We start from the raw sequence: 19,997 nt of genomic DNA, 5'->3' as shown, positions 1-19,997 counted from the left end.
AGACAATTGATGCCAATAAAGCGTGGAGCACATGAAGACATCACTAACCTGTCATTAAATTCTAAAAGGATCAGATATTTGTTTAGTTTATTTAACCGCCAGGCTTCAATTCTAATCATTAAATGTAGGAAATATCTGTATTTTCTGTCAAAAACCCTTCATTTTGACATCTTATAAGACGTGTTTTCTGTCATTTTAACATCCTTCAGATGAGCGGCCATTTCTTATGACGAACCTCCTGTCATGAGCTGCGTCCTCCAGAGACCAGGTCCCTGTCTACACTGCTCTTTTCAAACGTGTTCATGCAGCCATCAGAGCAGAGGCCAGCCGTCACTTCCACTTCCCCAGCAGACCGGACCGGGTTAGAAGCACAGAGCAGGTTCTCTGCTGGAGGTACAGATCAGAAGTCCTAGAGCCCTGCCCCGGGGACTGGGTCCAGGCCAGACCCTCCTGCCACATCAAAGCTGATATCAGAGTCAACCTGGCAGAGGAGGAGGGCTGAAGGTGTAACCGGACACATCCAGCTGGAGCGCCATAAACCCAGCCAGCCAGGATCCAGGTCTAGTGTCACCCTCCAGCTGCTGGGCTCAGTCACGTTACATTACAGCAGTCCAGCTGGAGTCAGTCACGTTACATTACAGCAGTCCAGCTGGAGTCAGTCACGTTACATTACAGCAGTCCAGCTGGGCTCAGTCACGTTACATTACAGCAGTCCAGCTGGAGTCAGTCACGTTACATTACAGCAGTCCAGCTGGAGTCAGTAACGTTACATTACAGCAGTCCAGCTGGAGTCAGTCACGTTACATTACAGCAGTCCAGCTGCAGTCAGTAACGTTACATTACAGCAGTCCAGCGTGTCTGGAACACCAAACCAACAGTTTTCACCCGCAGACACAACGTTCACACTTCACTGAAGTCTGTGGAGGCCTATTTGTCTTAGTAACGCTTCAGAGTAGTAGTTTAGTGCCTGTGAAGCTCTGAACAGAAGCTTTCTGAACCACGTCTCTTTTTCTTCACCCCCACAAACTTCTGGAAAAGCGTTTCCGCAGAACTCCGTGTGAAAATCCGTCCGTTCAGGCAGTCGGCGCAGGAAAGGCGTCAGAATGTCAGAATGTGTGCTGAAAAGTAATCCTCCGTACAGTAACTCGACGCGCTCTGAAAATCGGCTGCAACAGAAATCAGATTGTGAGCGTTATTCTGACTTTCTCCGCTCTTCTCTGCGGGTCGGTCCGGCGCTGCGGTGCGGCTGCTGGAGTCCGCGCACCGGGCGGACCGAACTCGGAGCCGCCGGACGGGCTGACTACCAGCCGATGTAACGCTGCCCTCATGTAACGCCGTTTCTTTCAGTAACATCACTCGAACCTACCCTGAATATACTCTCAACGCCTGCAAAAGCTACTTGTGCCCGGCAGTGCGCGCAGCGCCGCGTCTCCGTTAGCGGAGATGTTAACGGGCTGTTCTCCCGAACTCTCTGGAAAAAGTTTTTACTCCTTGTAGGAAAGTTGAAGACGCAGAAGCGAAGTGGAAAAACTGAAACACGAGTTTGAGAAACGCAGCGGAGGAAAGCATCGCTGGAAGCAGCCGAGCAGCAACAAAGCCAACATTTCATTAAATATGCAGCAGTCCGTCGAAGCGGCCGGGCGTCTGGAAGTTTCTGCTAAACACAGGAAAAGTTCACCTTTCTGGGAGGAGGCTGCATCTTCTCCGCGGCCAGATCCGAACCACTCGGTCCCGCTCCAAAGTTCCGCCGAACGCTCCACGACAACACCGCGGCAGCCCGCTCAGGCGGCCATGGCAGTCCGCTCAGAGTGCAGCGAGTCCCGGGGAGGCGGCGGAGAGCGGCCCGGGAGGAGGGGGGGGAACACCGGAAACAGAGGAGAGCGGCCCGGGAGGAGGGGGGGAACACCGGAAACAGAGGAGAGCGGCCGGGAGGAGGGGGGGGGAACACCGGAAACAGAGGAGAGCGGCCCGGGAGGAGGGGTGGAACACCGGAAACAGAGGAGAGCGGCCCGGGAGGAGGGGGGGGGGGGAACACCGGAAACAGAGGAGAGCGGCCCGGGAGGGGGGGGGGAACACCGGAAACAGAGGAGAGCGGCCCGGGAGGAGGGGGGGGAACACCGGAAACAGAGGAGAGCGGTCCGGGAGGAGGGGGGGGAACACCGGAAACAGAGGAGTGCGGCCCGGGAGGAGGGGGGGGGAACACCGGAAACAGAGGAGTGCGGCCAGGGAGGAGGGGGGGGCACCGGAAACAGAGGAGAGCGGCCAGGGAGGAGGGGGGGGCACCGGAAACAGAGGAGAGCGGCCCGGGAGGAGGGGGGGAACACCGGAAACAGAGGAGTGCGGCCAGGGAGGAGGGGGGGGGCACCGGAAACAGAGGAGAGCGGCCCGGGAGGAGGGGGGGAACACCGGAAACAGAGCAGAGCGGCCCGGGAGGAGGGGGGGAACACCGGAAACAGAGGAGTGCGGCCAGGGAGGAGGGGGGGGCACCGGAAACAGAGGAGAGCGGCCCGGGAGGAGGGGGGGGAACACCGGAAACAGAGCAGAGCGGCCCGGGAGGAGGGGGGGAACACCGGAAACAGAGGAGTGCGGCCAGGGAGGAGGGGGGGGCACCGGAAACAGAGGAGAGCGGCCCGGGAGGAGGGGGGGAACACCGGAAACAGAGGAGAGCGGCCCGGGAGGAGGGGGGGGAACACCGGAAACAGAGGAGTGCGGCCAGGGAGGAGGGGGGGGCACCGGAAACAGAGGAGAGCGGCCCGGGAGGAGGGGGGGAACACCGGAAACAGAGGAGAGCGGTCCGGGAGGAGGGGGGGAACACCGGAAACAGAGGAGAGCGGCCCGGGAGGAGGGGGGGAACACCGGAAACAGAGGAGAGCGGCCCGGGAGGAGGGGGGGGAACACCGGAAACAGAGGAGAGCGGCCCGGGAGGAGGGGGGGGGACACCGGAAACAGAGGAGAGCGGCCGGGAGGAGGGGGGGGGAACACCGGAAACAGAGGAGAGCGGCCCGGGAGGAGGGGGGGGAACACCGGAAACAGAGGAGAGCGGCCCGGGAGGAGGGGGGGGGGACACCGGAAACAGAGGAGAGCGGCCCGGGAGGAGGGGGGGGGAACACCGGAAACAGAGGAGAGCGGCCCGGGAGGAGGGGGGGGAACACCGGAAACAGAGGAGTGCGGCCCGGGAGGAGGGGGGGGGACACCGGAAACAGAGGGGAGAGCGGCCCGGGAGGAGGGGGGGGGAACACCGGAAACAGAGGAGTGCGGCCAGGAGGAGGGGGGGGGCACCGGAAACAGAGGAGAGGCGGCCCGGGAGGAGGGGGGGAACACCGGAAACAGAGGAGAGGCGGCCCGGGAGGAGGGGGGGGCACCGGAACCAGAGCAGAGCGGCCCGGGAGGAGGGGGGGGGAACACCGGAAACAGAGGAGAGCGGCCCGGGAGGGGGGGGGGGAACACCGGAAACAGAGGAGAGCGGTCGGGAGGAGGGGGGGAACACCGGAAACCGAGGAGAGCGGCCCGGGAGGAGGGGGGGAACACCGGAAACAGAGGAGAGCGGCCCGGGAGGAGGGGGGGGGCACCGGAAACAGAGGAGAGCGGTCCGGGAGGAGGGGGGGAACACCGGAAACAGAGGAGAGCGGCCCGGGAGGAGGGGGGGAACACCGGAAACAGAGGAGAGCGGCCCGGGAGGAGGGGGGGGGAACACCGGAAACAGAGGAGAGCGGCCCGGGAGGAGGGGGGGGGAACACGGAAACAGAGGAGTGCGGCCCGGGAGGAGGGGGGGGCACCGGAAACAGAGGAGAGCGGCCCGGGAGGAGGGGGGGGCACCGGAAACAGAGGAGAGCGGCCCGGGAGGAGGGGGGGGAACACCGGAAACAGAGGAGAGCGGCCCGGGAGGAGGGGGGGGACACCGGAAACAGAGGAGAGCGGCCGGGAGGAGGGGGGGGAACACCGGAAACAGAGGAGAGCGGTCCGGGAGGAGGGGGGGAACACCGGAAACAGAGGAGAGCGGCCCGGGAGGAGGGGGGGAACACCGGAAACAGAGGAGAGCGGCCCGGGAGGAGGGGGGGGAACACCGGAAACAGAGGAGAGCGGTCCGGGAGGAGGGGGGAACACCGGAAACAGAGGAGAGCGGCCCGGGAGGAGGGGGGGAACACCGGAAACAGAGGAGAGCGGCCCGGGAGGAGGGGGGGGCACCGGAAACAGAGGAGAGCGGTCCGGGAGGAGGGGGGGGGAACACCGGAAACAGAGGAGAGCGGCCCGGGAGGAGGGGGGGAACACCGGAAACAGAGGAGAGCGGCCCGGGAGGAGGGGGGGGAACACCGGAAACAGAGGAGAGCGGCCCGGGAGGAGGGGGGGGCACCGGAAACAGAGGAGAGCGGCCCGGGAGGAGGGGGGGGAACACCGGAAACAGAGGAGAGCGGCCCGGGAGGAGGGGGGGAACACCGGAAACAGAGGAGAGCGGCCCGGGAGGAGGGGGGGCGAAACACCGGAAACAGAGGAGAGCGGCCCGGGAGGAGGGGGGGGGCACCGGAAACAGAGGAGAGCGGCCCGGGAGGAGGGGGGGCGAAACACCGGAAACAGAGGAGAGCGGCCCGGGAGGAGGGGGGGGGCACCGGAAACAGAGGAGAGCGGTCCGGGAGGAGGGGGGGCACCGGAAACAGAGGAGAGCGGCCCGGGAGGCGGGGGGGGGGAACACCGGAAACAGAGGAGAGCGGCCCGGGAGGAGGGGGGGCACCGGAAACAGAGGAGAGCAGCCAAGGGAGGGGGGGGGGGGGGGGGGGGCACCGGAAACAGAGGAGAGCGGCCGGGGAGGACAGCATGGGAAGGACAGAAACAGTGAAGCAGCCCAGTGAGAGTAACAGGGCTTTCAAAATTAAACACACAAGAACCTGCACATTGCCTTACCTTCAAAATAAAACACACAGGACAGCGCAGGGCAGACGGGTTGAAAACGAGGAGCACAGACTGTACAGTCCAGCCACATCCTCCTCCTCCACCGCACAACCTCCAGACACTGAAGGACTAAACCGCCAAAATAAAAGCAGTAAACACAAACACGGCCTCAAAGGTTCTGTCTCTGTCTCAACTTCTGTTATCTTTGCGCTCAAGTTTTAAAATCTGTTGCTGGCCATCAGCCTTTAAAATCCCTTTTTCCTCTCAGTGAATTCATAAAACTTACTGTAAAACATCTGTTTCATGAAACTGAATGTTTATGTTCTGTGTGTATGTGTTATGTTATGTATGTGTGTATGTAGGGACACACACTCATATTGTTGTGAAGAACACTGTAAAGTCTTCTTCATTCTGCTCCACATTACTTTAACTCCGCTGATTTAGAAACTTGCTAAACTTCAGGCAGTCTCATCTTTTAAATGTTGTTTCCATAAACCTGAATGTTTGAGCCACAGCCAATAAAAACTCCCACAATGTCTCTGCGCTCTGATTGGCCCTCCTCATCACGTGACCAGCCACTGCCTCACAGGAAGAGCGCCGCAGTAAACACAGGTCTTTTCACAATAAAACAGTCATACACGTTTCAGCTTTAAAAGAATAAAATGATTGCGTCTGATAAGGATTTATTGTTGTTTTCCTTCTTCCACAAATACATATAAGATCATTTGTACTGTAAATACATGTTGTTGTATCTTGTATTTCCTCATTGGCACGGTCACAGCCGTACTTCCGGTGTGTTTCCCGCCAGCTTGCCGGTTGTGTGTTCTCTGTCATGTCAGCTCGCGGAGTGTCTGCATGTTCCTCCTGCGGAGCTTCTCTCACCGTCCGCTTCTTTTCTGCACCGGCTGCTCCCGCTGACATGTGGCGGAGCCTGCAGCCGAAGCTCCGCCCGGCGGCCCGGAGCCCCGCTGCCCCCCCGGGGGGCCGCCGGGGCCTGAGCACCGGGACGCCGCTCCGGAGCGGCTTCTTCAAAGGTGAGAGGACAAAGCTGACCCTGACCCCCCCGGGGGGGCTCCTATCACCGTCTCTGATGGGTCTCAGGACCCGGGTTCAGGGTTTGGGTCTGGATCGAATGATGAAGTCAGTGCAGGTGTGTGTGTGTGTGTGTGTGTGTGTGTGTGTGTGTGTGTGTGTGTGTGTGTGTGTGTGTGTGTGTGTGTGTGTGTGTGTGTGTGAGACACTGCTGAGCCTTCAGCTCCACACTGGACTGAGCCTGGAGAGTCTTCAGCTGGACTCTCCGGACCGGACCGGACCGGACCTGCTGGTGGAGGCTCTGTTGTCTTGGTGGTGTGGAGCAGATGGGTCTGACTGTAACTGTCTCATGGATGCCTGGGCACTGGGGCATTGTGGGAAATGAGGCAGCTGATGAACTGGCGAAGGAGTCACCAGGCCAGTCCCTCCCAGCTGGACTGCGTCGGTGTGGCCCAGCAGGGGGCCGGGGACCAGGCCAGGACCGGCCTGTCGGGACAGAACCAGCCAGCCAGCTGGGTCAACGTCCAGAGGGGCTGCAGAGCGGCAGACCTGAGCCTGTTCTGTGTTCTGGACTCTTCATTCTGCTGAGAGTGGGTCTGATTGTTTTTTAAATACTTCATTAACAATCAGGCACCACCATAGGCAGCGTCAGGGTGGGGCTTGGCTGGCCTAAAGCCCCACCAAGAATTCTATCAGCCCTACCATGAGCCAACCAAGAAAAAATACAAGTGTTAAATCCAACTGCGGCGCATGTAACGGCATCCAGACAGGCATCTGCGAGGACAGCTGAGCTCTGGGGTCCTGCTACTAGTACGTCACTCATGTGAGCGCCTCAGCTAACCTGGCTGTAGTTTGTATTGGCGGCTCTTCACCTGAGATTAAGTTAACGGCAGTAAGCTGGTCAAAACATGTTTTAAACGCCGCCGGACGGTCCGTCCTGTTGGTGAACAGTTTGTCCTGCTTCGCACGGTTTTCCAGGAGCTTTTCCGGGTCACAATTCATGTGTGACCAGCTCCAATCTCCCGCTCTTCAGCTTTCATCCACAACAGACTCATCAGAGTCAGTCACAGCGACATTACCAGACAAACGTGCAGAAGAGTGGTGGAGTGAGACTCTGGACGGAGACCTGAGTCCTGTGGTTTTTGCCTCCAGTCAGAAAAAACGGAGGATTGTACTTCTGTGAAAATCAGTATTGTATAGGGGTGGGACGAGACACACATTCCACAAGACGAGATGTCTCACGAGATCGAGACGAGAAGAGACGGGCGGGTGTTGGTGCTGAGCGGTGGGCAGCGGCGCGGTACTCACATGCAGCGTCGGAGCGGCGCAGAGCAGTGCTCACACGGAGCGTCGGGTCGGGGCGCCCCTTGTCCGGTCACAGCGCCCCCCCTGTACACTGCGCCCGAGGCGGCCGCCGAGTTCTTCTATCCCCACTCAAACCGCGGCGCACAGACGACGCCATGACTGCATTTGCACTTCCTGCCACTAGGTGTGCTGTTTGCATGTTCAACCTTATTTCACACAGACACCACAGAGGAAGAAGGCTGCAGGCTGCAGGCTCTCTGCATGTTGTTAGAAAAAGAGTGTGAGCCGGCAAGACGTGGTGAAATGTTCATTGATGCGATGCAGCGTTTTTTCAATAAAAGAGAAGAACTGAACGATCGTTTCTGCACATTTTCTTTACGTCGTATCAATTAAACTGCAAGTTCGTGGACTCAAAAGACCAAGATTCCTTGCTGATAGAACATGTGCAGAACAGTATTTCATGTCCCTTTCGACTGGGTTTTTAAATATGAATATGAGCATATTCAGGGTTTTGCACGTGTTTATATGGCTGTGCGCCAAGTAATGTGTTATTCCGTCAATATTCCAGTGAATAAAGAGTTTTTGCCTGCATATAAACGTACTCAATCTCACGGCATTCGATCTCGCGAGATCTCGTCCCATCCCTAATACTGTATATTATTTTCCTGACTGCCCCCCCTCAGCCCCCCTCAGCGCCCCTCAGCCCCCCTCAGCCCCGCCAGGAAGAACACTCTGGCGCCGCCACTGAGCGCCACATCCTGGACACACTGTCCCCCTCTGTCCACAGCCGTCCACCATCGACAGCTGGTTCATGGCCAACATAACGGAGCAAAGCAGTCCAGATAGGACGGACCTGTCCTTTGTCCCTCTGGACCAGGAGCGTCCAGAGGGGCTCTGTGTAGAGAGCTGTACGGCCCTCCTGGACTCCAGAGACCATGTCCTGTCCTGTTTTGGACTCCAGTGGTCCTCAGGCAGGAGGCCGAAGGTTCAGTGTCCACCAAGATACTGGAACATAGAGTGAAGTGTGAATCCTGGGCAGCAGGGGGCAGCGTCACGCTGTGTGTGTGTGTGTGTGTGTGGTGTGTGTGTGTGTGTGTGTGTGTGTGTGTGTGTGTGTGTGTGTGTGTGTGTGTGTGTGTGTGTGTGTGTGTGTGTGTGTGTGTTCTAGAGTTGATCTGTTTCCAAACTGACTTTATTTCCTGACCTTTTCATGAATTAGAGTGGTCAGTCAGTGTTCTGTTTGACCTTTAACCTTTGTCTCCCTGTCCTCTCTGTGCTGGAATCATCCATCCCTCCTGGTTTATGTTTCACCATCAAACACTGACTCTCAATCAGTCACCACAGCCGGTTTGTTCTGTTCCTCTCTCCTCACTCTCTCACACACACACACACACACACACACACACACACACACACACACACACACACACACACACACACACACACACACACACACACACCGTTCTTCCTGGAATCAGTGTTTCTGTAAACTTTAACTTCTAGATTCAGTTAAAAGAATCAGGATGAGTTTGGAAACGTGGAGGTTTGACAGATGTGTGTCCTCTTGTACTGACCCCGTCCCCCCGCCCCCCCTGTCCCCCCGTCCCCCCCGTGTGTCCAGACCTGGAGGCCCAGCTGTCCTCCATGAGGAGGAAGGCGGTGGAGGCGCTGCCGGGCAGCGGGTGGAGCCCCCTGCCGGTCGACTCCGCCCTGCCCCCGGAGAACACGGACATCGTGGTGGTGGGGGGGGGCGTGGTGGGCTGGTCCGTCGCCTACTGGCTCCGGAAGAAGAGCAGGGTTCGAGTCCTGGTGGTGGAGCGGGACCTGACGGTGAGTGACGGGTGGAGGGGGTGGAGGACGGAGTCACTGTGAGCTGGACCACTTCAACCGTTCACATTGGTGCTGCCCCCCCCAGTACTCCCGGGCCTCCACCGTCCTCTCAGCAGGGGGCATCCGGCAGCAGTTCTCCCTGCCAGAGAACATCCACCTGTCCCTGGCCTCCGCCCACTTCCTGAAGGACATCAATGTAGGACCAGCTGCTGCTTCCCCGACCTCCTGCTTGGCTCACAGAGATGATGGTGACTGGTCTGTCCCCCCGTCCCCCTGTCCCCTGTCCCCCTGTCCCCTGTCCCCCCGTCCCCCGTCCCCTGTCCCCCTGTCAGAGCCACCTGGGCGTTCTGGACCAGGACCCGGTGGATCTACAGTTTAACCAGGGGGGGTATCTGTTCCTGGCCAATGAGAAGCAGGCCCCCGTCATGGAGGAGAACTACACCGCCCAGAGGTCTGCTCCATCCCTCCATCCCTCCATCCCTCCATCCCTCCATCACTACATCCCTCCATCACTACATCCCTCCATCCCTCCATCCCTCCATCACTACATCCCTCCATCCCTCCATCACTACATCACTACATCCCTCCATCACTCCATCACTACATCCCTCCATCCCTCCATCCCTCCATCACTACATCCCTCCATCCCTCCATCACTACATCCCTCCATCCCTCCATCACTACATCACTACATCCCTCCATCCCTCCATCCCTCCATCCCTCCATCACTACATCACTACATCCCTCCCTCCATCCCTCCATCCCTCCATCCCTCCATCCCTCCATCACTACATCACTACATCCCTCCATCCCTCCATCACTACATCCCTCCATCCCTCCATCCCTCCTTCACTACATCCCTCCATCCCTCCATCACTACATCACTACATCCCTCCATCACTCCATCACTACATCCCTCCATCCCTCCATCCCTCCATCACTACATCCCTCCATCCCTCCATCACTACATCCCTCCATCCCTCCATCACTACATCACTACATCCCTCCATCCCTCCATCCCTCCATCCCTCCATCACTACATCACTACATCCCTCCATCCCTCCATCACTACATCACTACATCCCTCCATCCCTCCATCACTACATCCCTCCATCCCTCCATCACTACATCACTACATCCCTCCATCCCTCCATCACTACATCCCTCCATCACTACATCACTACATCCCTCCATCACTACATCACTACATCCCTCCATCCCTCCATCCCTCCATCCCTCCATCACTACATCCCTCCATCCCTCCATCACTACATCACTACATCCCTCCATCACTACATCACTACATCCCTCCATCCCTCCATCACTACATCCCTCCATCCCTCCATCACTACATCACTACATCCCTCCATCCCTCCATCACTACATCCCTCCATCCCTCCATCCCTCCATCCCTCCATCCCTCCATCACTACATCACTACATTCCTCCATCCCTCCATCACTACATCCCTCCATCCCTCCATCCCTCCATCACTACATCACTACATCCCTCCATCCCTCCATCACTACATCCCTCCATCCCTCCATCCCTCCATCACTACATCCCTCCATCACTACATCCCTCCATCCCTCCATCCCTCCATCACTACATCCCTCCATCACTACATCCCTCCATCACTACATCCCTCCATCCCTCCATCCCTCCATCCCTCCATCACTACATCCCTCCATCACTACATCCCTCCATCCCTCCATCCCTCCATCCCTCCATCCCTCCATCACTACATCCCTCCATCCCTCCATCACTACATCCCTCCATCCATCCATCCCTCCATCACTACATCCCTCCATCCCTCCATCACTACATCACTACATCCCTCCATCCCTCCATCACTACATCCATCCATCCCTCCATCAGTCCATCAGTCCATCCCTCCATCCCTCCATCCCTCCATCCCTCCATCAGTACATCCCTCCATCCCTCCATCCCTCCATCACTACATCCCTCCATCACTACATCCCTCCATCCCTCCATCACTACATCCATCCATCCCTCCATCCCTCCATCACTACATCCATCCATCCCTCCATCACTACATCCATCCATCCATCCATCCATCCCTCCATCACTACATCCATCCATCCATACATCCATCCCTCCATCCCTCCATCCCTCTGTCACTTCTCATCTTGTGTGTGTGTGTGTGTGTGTGTGTGTGTGTGTGTGTGTTCAGGGCAGCTGGGGCTCAGGTGTGTCTCCTGTCAGCGGCTCAGCTGAAGCAGAGGTTTCCCTGGATCAGCACGGAGGGCGTGGCTCTGGCCTCCTACGGTGAGAACCTCCTCTGATTGGCCGGTTCCTCTGATCGGTTCCTCTGATTGGCCGGTTCCTCTGCGGTGACGGTCTGTGGCCAGCAGAGGGCAGTGTGTTGACGGCGTACCGCTGTGTCCAGGCCTGGAGAACGAGGGCTGGTTCGATCCCTGGACCCTGCTGAGCGCCTTCAGGAGGAAGGCCCTGTCCATGGGGGTGCAGCAGTGCTCCGGAGAGGTCACAGGTCAGGCCACCTTAAAGCTAGGGTTGGCGATTTGAATGAGATACATTTTTTTAAATACTGGTTAAAATGATCTTTATGACCCGATGGGAAGCGATTCATAGCGTGTTCTTAAAGTAGTTTGGAAAATATCCGCTCTCTACAGCAGGAGGAAAACGGGACAAACAGCAACCAATAGTCTTGAGGGGACACCTTTTTTTAAACCAATCAAATCCCTTCGCCGTTCGACCTGCCCCCTGCGCGTACATGTACGCGTGCACTGACCCTGGTTCAGTGCACGTAGAAGGACGGAGCGTCGTTGCAGAACGGCGGAGACGAATGTTTGGGGCTTTACTTACCGCTGAGTGCGCCATACTTGGCGTAGTGCAGATAAAGAAAAACGAAGAAACGAAGCGCTGAGGACAGGTTACGCCAGGGACGCACTGGACCCGGAAGTGCTGCGCGCGGAACGTCTCTGCGTCTCCACTCCCAACGGAGCTCCTCCAATGGGGTGGGAGCTGGGCGGAGCCTTGGGGAGATGCTACATTCGTGCTACATGCTAGTTTTCCAAGATCGCCAACCCTAGCTTTAACCCCCTGCTGTCCACAGCAGGGGGTCTGAAGGCTGAGCATGTTCGGATGGTCAAGACTCTTTCTATCATGAAGTCCTCAGTTACTCCATACCTCCAATTACTCCATCCTTCTAGTTACTCCATCCCTCCAGTTCCTGGTGCTTCAGAGTGGGTCAGCCTCAGAGTACAACATGTTCCAGGTCACAGTGAGCTTCTCCTCAACAGGTTTTAACTACTCCATCAATGCCTGGACGAGCGAAGATGGAGAGCCCATCCGTGTGAGGAGGATCCGGTCGGTCCAGGTGAGAGGACCCGGTTCAGGGTGAACCTGGATGACAGTCCACCCTGCAGCGGCGTCGTGCAGCGATGCGTCGTGCAGCGGAGGCGTTGTGCAGCGGCGTGCGGCGTGTTACAGGAAGCCGACTGTCCTCCCTGCAGGTGCAGATGCCCAGCAGCCTGCAGAAGCAGCCGGTGGAGTGCACCCTGGTGGTGAACGCCGCCGGAGCCTTCTCTGCCAGACTGCTGGAGATGCTGGGAGTCGGCGCCGGGATGGAGGGAGTTCCACTTCCTGTGGAGCCCCGGAAACGGTGTGTGTCAGTCAGTGTGTGTGTCAGTGTGGTGTGTGTCAGTCAGTGTGGTGTGTGTCAGTGTGGTGTGTGTCAGTGTGGTGTGTGTCAGTGTGGTGAGTGTCAGTCAGTGTGTGTCAGTCTGGTGTGTGTCAGTGTGGTGAGTGTCAGTGTGGTGAGTGTCAGTCAGTGTGTGTCAGTGTGTGTGTCAGTGTGTGTGTGTTGTATTGAGCCCGTCCAGCAGCTGGTCTGCAGTCAGTCCTGTTCCACCAGCAGGGGCAGCAGTGAGTCTCTTTCCTCTGACTGAAGGTCAGAACCAGGACCCTGAGCTCACTGCTGCCCCCCAGTGTCCAGCAGTTTAATCCTGACCTGGAACAGCCAGGACACTCAGGACAGCTCTGGTCCATCTGAAGTCCCGGTTCTCATGTTTCCTGTCAGAGGCCGAACCTGTAGAACCTTCTATAGACCCCCTGCTGGGCCCCCTGCTGGGCCCCCTGCTGCTGGGCCCCCTGCTGGGCCCCCTGCTGGGCCTGTAGAACCAGGTTGGGGGTCTGGCAGTTCCAGCGCTGGGCTGCGGGGGCAGCAGTGAGACCATGAGGTCCTGTGATTGGACGCGGCCCGGCTCAGCCTGCAGGTCTTGAACGTGTGTCCGTTGCAGGTTCGTCTTCGTGGTCCACTGTCCCGACGGGCCGGGTCTGGACTCGCCCTTCCTGATCGACCAGTCCGGGGTCTACTTCAGGAGGGAGGGTCTGGGAGGCAGCTACATCGCCGGAGCTTCGCCGGAGGAGGTTCCTGACCGCGTCTTCTCGGCCCCGCCCCCCCCTGACCCCGCCGACCCCACTGACCCTGTCCCTCCCTCCCCAGGCCGACGAGCCGGACGTCAGGGACCTGGAGGTGGATCACCGGTTCTTCGAGGACAGGGTGTGGCCCGGTCTGGCTGCCCGGGTTCCTGCCTTCGAGAAGCTGAAGGTACCGTGGAGTCACTCCAGACCAGGAGGTCCGTCCTGGACTGGGACCTGATGGTCTCTGACTGGTGTCCCCCGTCCAGGTGACCAGTTCCTGGGCCGGTTTCTACGACTACAACACCTTGGACCAGAACGGCATTGTGGGCCTGCACCCGCTGGCGGCCAACATGTACCTGGCCACGGGCTTCAGCGGCCACGGCCTGCAGCAGGCGCCGGCGGTGGGCCGCGCCGTGGCCGAGCTGGTCCTGGACGGCGGCTTCCGGACCCTGGACCTGCGCCGCTTCGGCTTCACCAGGATCCTGCAGCAGAAGCCCCTGATGGAGAGGAACATCGTGTAGGGCGCCGGGGCCAGGTTCTGGCCTGAGGGCCACCCGGGTCCCTCTGGCCCCTCCGGAGGGGCCGGGTCAGAGCGCCGGTCCCGGGTGGGGGGGGAGGGAACCAGAGAAGAGACTCCAGAACGTGGAGCAGTTCCTCAGAAACGACCCACGACCTTTATTTTGAAGGCTGCTGGACCCAGTTTGGGTCCTGGGACGTCAAACTGCTGCCGACTCGCCAGAACACGAGTCCTGCTCAGGAACACCGACGCCACGTTCTCCACCCCCACGGGAACGTTCTCCACCCCCACAGGAACGTTCTCCACCCCTGCAGAACGTTCTCCACCCCCACAGGAACGTTCTCCACCCCTGCAGAACGTTCTCCACCCCCACGGGAACGTTCTCCACCCCCACGGGAACGTTCTCCACCCCCACGGGAACGTTCTCCACCCCCACAGGAACGTTCTCCACCCCCACGGGAACGTTCTCCACCCCCACAGGAACGTTCTCCACCCCCACGGGAACGTTCTCCACCCCCACGGGAACGTTCTCCCCCCCCACAGGAACGTTCTCCACCCCCACAGGAACGTTCTCCACCCCCACGGGAACGTTCTCCACCCCTGCAGAACGTTCTCCACCCCCACGGGAACGTTCTCCACCCCCACGGGAACGTTCTCCACCCCCACAGGAACGTTCTCCACCCCCACGGGAACGTTCTCCACCCCCACGGGAACGTTCTCCACCCCCACGGGAATGTTCTCCACCCCCACAGGAACGTTCTCCACCCCCACGGGAACGTTCTCCACCCCCACGGGAACGTTCTCCACCACCACGGGAACGTTCTCCACCCCCACGGGAACGTTCTCCACCCCCACGGGAACGTTCTCCACCCCTGCAGAACGTTCTCCACCCCTGCAGAACGTTCTATGAGGAAACAGCAGCATCATTTCCAAAGAAATGAAATTTGGAAAAAATCAGTTTTATCATTTTTTTAAAGACACACTGATGTAATTTATTTCAGAAGTGGAGCGATGTGGAGAACGCTGCAGAGGAACCCAGCTGCTGTTCTGTAGAACCAGGAAAACAATAAACCACCACTGGCACCTCACTGGACGTCTTTCTGTGTGTGTGTGTGTGTGAGTGTGAGAGAGAGAGAGAGAGAGAGAGAGAGTGTGAGTGTGTACGCATTTTTCTACCAGGAAAACCTGCACGACGTGCCTTGTGGGACCTTCTTCCGGTCCTAATGAGGGAAACAGTGTTTTCTTGACCATGTTGTTGTTACTGAAAACAGTCAAAGGTCAAAAACATTTCTTTAGGGTTCAGCTGTGTTGTGGTCTGGGTCAGGGTTAGGGTCTAAGAAATGCATTATGTCAATGAGTGTCCTCACAAGGATAGAAATACAACCTGTGTGTGTGTGTGTGTGTGTGTGTGTGTGTGTGTGTGTGTGTGTGTGTGTGTGTGTGTGTGTGTGTGTGTGGTGTGTGTGTGTGTGTGTGTGTGTGTGTGTGTGTGTGTGTGTGTGTGTGTGTGCGCGTGCGCGTGCTGTTGGTTGTATTTATTCTGAGCACTGATCCAGGACCCTGCTGGACCTGACGGGACAGGAAGTGAGGGAAACAGACGAAAGAAGTGAACAGAGAAGCCAGCACCGAGAGGAGGAGGTGAAGAGGAGGAGAACCCCCCCCCCCACTGAGGCGGAGGGTCTTGACCACACCCAGGAGAACCGGCTACCCGCCCCGGGCCAGTACCCCGAGATCCAGGGTAACCTGAATGAGCTGAACCTGGACCGGTTCTCCTCCACCTCTGCTCAGCTGGGTCCGTCCGAAGCGGTTCTCACCAGGTCCAGACCCGCTGCAGTGCAGCAGGAAGTCCTCCACTCATCACTCCTGAAGCTCCGCTGCACCTCCAGCTCCGGGTCTGGACTGCCTGATGCCAGCTGGGGGGTTAGCAGCTAGCACGCCATGGGCGCTGTCCGATGTGGTCCTGGTGGGGGTCTGTCCTGGTGGGGGACCTGGTGGGGGTCCTGGTGGGGGTGTGTCCTGGTGGGGGACCTGGTGGGGGTCCTGGTGGGGGTGTGTCCTGGTGGGGACCTGGTGGGGGTCCTGGTGGGGTGTGTCCTCGTTCCCACAGCTCCTCATTGTCATGCTAATATGAGGCAGCGCTTTGCAGGTTGAAGTGGAGTGAGTGTGTGTGTGTGTGTGTGTGTGTGTGTGTGTGTGTGTGTGTGTGTGTGTGTGTGTGTGTGTGTGTGTGTGTGTGTGTGTGTGTGTGTGTGTGTGTGTGTGGGGCGGCTGGCGGCCCCTCGCCGCTGTACCCGGCGGCATGTGGCTGGGATTAGAGGAATTTCACTGTGGATTAAAATCTTTCCGACGCCTCCATGGCCACGGCGAGGGCCGGGTCCAGGTCCCCCCGCGGTCCGGCCAGCACTCCGGGCCCATGGTCTCCCTGAGCAGGTACGTCCCCGCCGGTCCCGTCTCCGCAGGGCCAGACGTCCTCCGTTTTCCTCTCAGGTCTTAAACTGGTGTTTAGGTTCAGAACCAGAGTCTGAGTCCGAGGACTGAAGGCAGCGGCAGGTAGAGGGTTCTGCAGGGTCTGAGGACAGAACCCAGAACCACAGAGACCCTGACGCTGGTTAGACTGGGTCCAGGCCGGACTCCATGAGGGGGGGCCACCACAGCCCAACAAAGAGACTCCTGAGTCCGTTATGTAAGACCAGACCATGAGGGGCAGGCTGGAGGAAACACAACTCAAATCCAGACGCACAAACGACACAACTCAAACAACACAACTCACACCATTCAGACACACGAACACCACAACTCACACAAACACCAGACCTCGCACTCATCCTCAGACCCGACCCGCTGGTTGTGGACCAGGCGACCAGACGGTCTTCCTTCCAGTGGACGTCTGAACCTGCTGAAAAGGAGCTGCCTGCTCGGAGCGAGAACGTCGCCATGATCCGTCACCGGTCGGGGAGGACCTGGTCTCTGTGTTGGTCTGTCTGTTTTCATGTGGAGGGGCTGAACCTGGTCCTGAAGGCCCTGTTCCAACACTCCTGTGTGTTTGTCTGAGGGCGTCTGGGAAAAGTGAAAATTGTAAAGCCTGGCCCAGCAGGAGACCAGAACACGGTCCTGAGACCTGGTCTGTCCCACAGCCGTTCAAGCCAAAACATTTCTGCATTTTTGTTTGAGAAAAGTTTCTCTATAACATTCTGAAAATGTTTCCATGGAAACAGCAGGAAGACTGACAACTGGGAAAACATTCATATGGACAGACCGCCAAGGTGGAGAATGTGGACCAGGACAGTCTGGGGGGATCCTCGGTCTTGTGGTCAGTCCACTGAGCATAGTGGTTGGGGGCGGGATCCTTCAGGACCGGGGTTTTCAGTGGCTCTGGCCTCCGTTGTCGTGTAGACAGAAAGTTAGGTGTTTTCTGTTGAGCTGGTTGCCATGTCAACCAGCCCCCTGTTAAACGGCGGGGTGGTCTGTGGCGGCCACCAGCCGCCGGCCTCTGGTGCTCCTGACAGGTTGCCCGCTGCGCTGTGATTGGCTGGCAGCTGGCCAGTCGTACTGCGGCGGTGAAGGTTCCGTCCTGCTGGTCTGGTCGTCCTCTGAAGCTCTGTCCTAACCGGCGGTGTGTCTGTCCCCAGCTCCAGGATGTTCCAGCTCTTCCAGCCGGCCGGACAGCGAAGCCGCAGAACCCGGCTGGTCACCAAGGACGGTCACTGCAACATCGAGTTCGGCAACGTGGAGCACGGCAACCACTTTGCGTACCTGCTGGACCTGTGGACCACGTTTGTGGAGATCCGCTGGCGCTTCGTGCTGCTGCTGTTCGTGGCGTCCTTCACCGGCAGCTGGTTCGCCTTCAGCCTGCTGTGGTACTGGATCGCTCAGACCAACGGCGACCTGAGCGGCCAGAACCGCACGGACGGACATGTCCGGTGCATCGACAACGTGCACGGCCTGACCACGGCCTTCCTGTACTCGCTGGAGACGCAGACCACCATCGGCTACGGCGGCCGGGCGCCGACCGGACACTGCGCCGGCACGGTGGCTCTGGTCGTCGTCCAGTCTCTCGTCGGAGTCTTCATCAACTGCTTCATGTGCGGAGTCATCCTCGCCAAAATCTCCCTTCCCAAGAAAAGAGCGAAGACGGTGACGTTCAGCGCCACGGCGGCGGTCTGCCTGACGAAGGGACGCCTGTGCCTCCTGATCCGAGTGGCCAACCTGAGGAAGACCCTGCTGATCGGGAGCCAGATCTACGGCAAGCTGCTGAGGACCACCGGCACGGCGGACGGAGAGACCATCATCCTGGACCAGGTGGACGTCGACTTCGCGGTCGACGCCGGCAAGGACAACCTGTTCTTCGTGTGTCCGCTGACGCTCTACCACGTGATCAACAAGTCCAGCCCGTTCTACGAGCTGTCGGCCGACACGCTGCCCCACCAGGACTTCGAGCTGGTGGTCTTTCTGGACGGGACGGCCGAGTCCACCAGCTCCTCCTGCCAGGTCCGCACCTCCTACGTCCCGCAGGAGATCCAGTGGGGCTTCAGCTTCCTGCCCATCGTCTCCCACACCAAGACGGGTAAATACCACGTGGATTTCTCCAACTTCTCCAAAAGTGTGCAGGTCCCCACGCCGCACTGCGCCCGCTGCTTCGAGACGGACTCGGACCAGAAGAACCACAACAACCACAGCGGCCGGCAGAAGAAGGGCATCGACAACCCGGGATTCCACGTGATCGACATCCACGACTCTGTCGACATCACCAAGATGTGAGCCGGATCCAGGAGGACCAGCGGATCCAGGACCTCCAGCAGCACACACTGCTAGCTACTGACTCATGCTGGAAACCAGCCCTTCAGCTTTGTCTAACCTCTTTGGAGCTGCTGTCTCTCACATCAGCCGAGGCCTTGGTCTCGACTGACTCTTGTCCAAACCTCCTGCTCATTGGAGGATCAGTGCCTGTCCTGAACTAGCCCCGCCTCCTGACAGGAAGGTCAAAGGTCCTCGCTGCCAGTGACATTAGCTTCACACATTCCTGCAGCGTCACTACACTACAGACTATAGAGCATCTGCCTGCTCTAACACCAGATTATAGAGCATCTTCCTCCTCTAACACCAGATTATAGAGCATCTTCCTCCTCCGATATCAGATTATAGAGCATCTTCCTCCTCTGATATCAGATTATAGAGCATCGTCCTCCTCTGATATCAGATTATAGAGCATCTTCCTCCTCTGATATCAGATTATAGAGCATCTTCCTCCTCCGATATCAGATTATAGAACATCTTCCTCCTCTGATATCAGACTATAGAGCATCTTCCTCCTCTGACAGCAGATTATAGATTATCTTCCTCCTCTAGCATCAGATTCTGCAGCAGTGCTCCAGTGGGACATCTTTGTGTTCATTATTGTTTTATTTAGAGCAGTGGTCGGCAACTGGCGGCCCGCTCGCCAATCTATAATGTCTGGCCCGCCAGATGATTTTAAGAATGTGAGGCAGCTGCTTCACGGAGCTGCTTCCATTAACCTGTCAGGACCAGCTCCTCCTAAACCGCCTTCATTACCTGTGAAACACAAACTCAAACCCTCTGATTCAGTGAACGACCTGAAACCCTGCAGCTTCCTGCAGCACCGTGCTGCGTTCAGGGACACTTCGTAAAAGCATCCTGCTGCTAGGCGTCTCAGTCAGCTGTTAGCTTAGCTGTTAGCCACCGACGAACTAGCTGGATTTGAACGATTCCTTCTTGCTAAAACATCAGTCGACGGGACGCAATCTCAACTTCTGAGACGGTGGAAAGAAGATTTAAAAGCTGAGTGTGTCGGACAGAACAGGAAAAGTTGTTACTGTCGGACGGTTCAGTTCTGAGAGGAAGGATCTGACCGGCATAGCGGCGGCTTGGAGAGAAGGAGGGAAACATGGTTCTGGTAGGTTTAATTTCTGTAGCTCCAGTAGTTCATAGAAGCAGGAGTCTGGGAGTGTTTTGAAGCAGTGAGGCTCAGTGAAGCTCAGTGAAGCTCATCAGTGTGAAGAGAGTCA

At 58.1% G+C, this 19,997-nt stretch overlaps 3 protein-coding genes across 4 annotated transcripts in view; 2 read left to right on the top strand and 1 right to left on the bottom strand.

Moving 5' to 3' along the window:
- Positions 1-1,871, bottom strand: part of LOC115395892 (F-BAR and double SH3 domains protein 2-like) — a 36,882-nt gene extending 35,011 nt beyond the window's left edge. The window contains exon 1 of the mRNA XM_030101568.1: positions 1,679-1,871. Coding sequence (XP_029957428.1) covers positions 1,679-1,699 — 21 coding nt within the window. The 5' untranslated portion in view covers positions 1,700-1,871. The remainder of the gene's footprint in view (positions 1-1,678) is intronic.
- Positions 1,872-5,711: 3,840 nt separating this feature from the next.
- foxred1 (FAD-dependent oxidoreductase domain containing 1) lies at positions 5,712-15,062 on the top strand. 2 transcript variants are annotated; one of them, XM_030101852.1, is made up of 12 exons: positions 5,712-5,918; positions 8,557-8,568; positions 8,843-9,051; positions 9,137-9,247; positions 9,384-9,502; positions 11,245-11,339; positions 11,461-11,562; positions 12,335-12,411; positions 12,548-12,696; positions 13,334-13,463; positions 13,540-13,644; positions 13,724-15,062. In XM_030101852.1, the coding sequence occupies exons 1-12, from the start codon at positions 5,717-5,719 to the stop codon at positions 13,976-13,978; spliced, it is 1,566 nt and encodes a 521-aa protein (XP_029957712.1). In that variant the 5' UTR covers positions 5,712-5,716; the 3' UTR covers positions 13,979-15,062. The 2 variants fall into 2 exon arrangements, with proteins under 2 accessions (XP_029957712.1, XP_029957713.1); XM_030101853.1 differs by lacking the exon at positions 8,557-8,568.
- A 1,325-nt stretch (positions 15,063-16,387) lies between these two features.
- LOC115395607 (ATP-sensitive inward rectifier potassium channel 1-like) lies at positions 16,388-18,732 on the top strand. The gene is made up of 2 exons (XM_030101221.1): positions 16,388-16,404; positions 17,604-18,732. Exons 1-2 carry the CDS (start codon positions 16,388-16,390, stop codon positions 18,730-18,732), a joined length of 1,146 nt encoding a protein of 381 aa, XP_029957081.1.
- Positions 18,733-19,997: the final 1,265 nt, after the last annotated feature.

The sequence above is a fragment of the Salarias fasciatus genome, chromosome 10, assembly GCF_902148845.1.
Source record: "Salarias fasciatus chromosome 10, fSalaFa1.1, whole genome shotgun sequence".
In the NCBI taxonomy this organism is placed as follows: Eukaryota; Metazoa; Chordata; class Actinopteri; order Blenniiformes; family Blenniidae; genus Salarias; species Salarias fasciatus.
The sequence above is the reverse complement of the archived record's forward strand: the minus strand, read 5'-3'. Positions and strand labels throughout refer to the sequence as shown.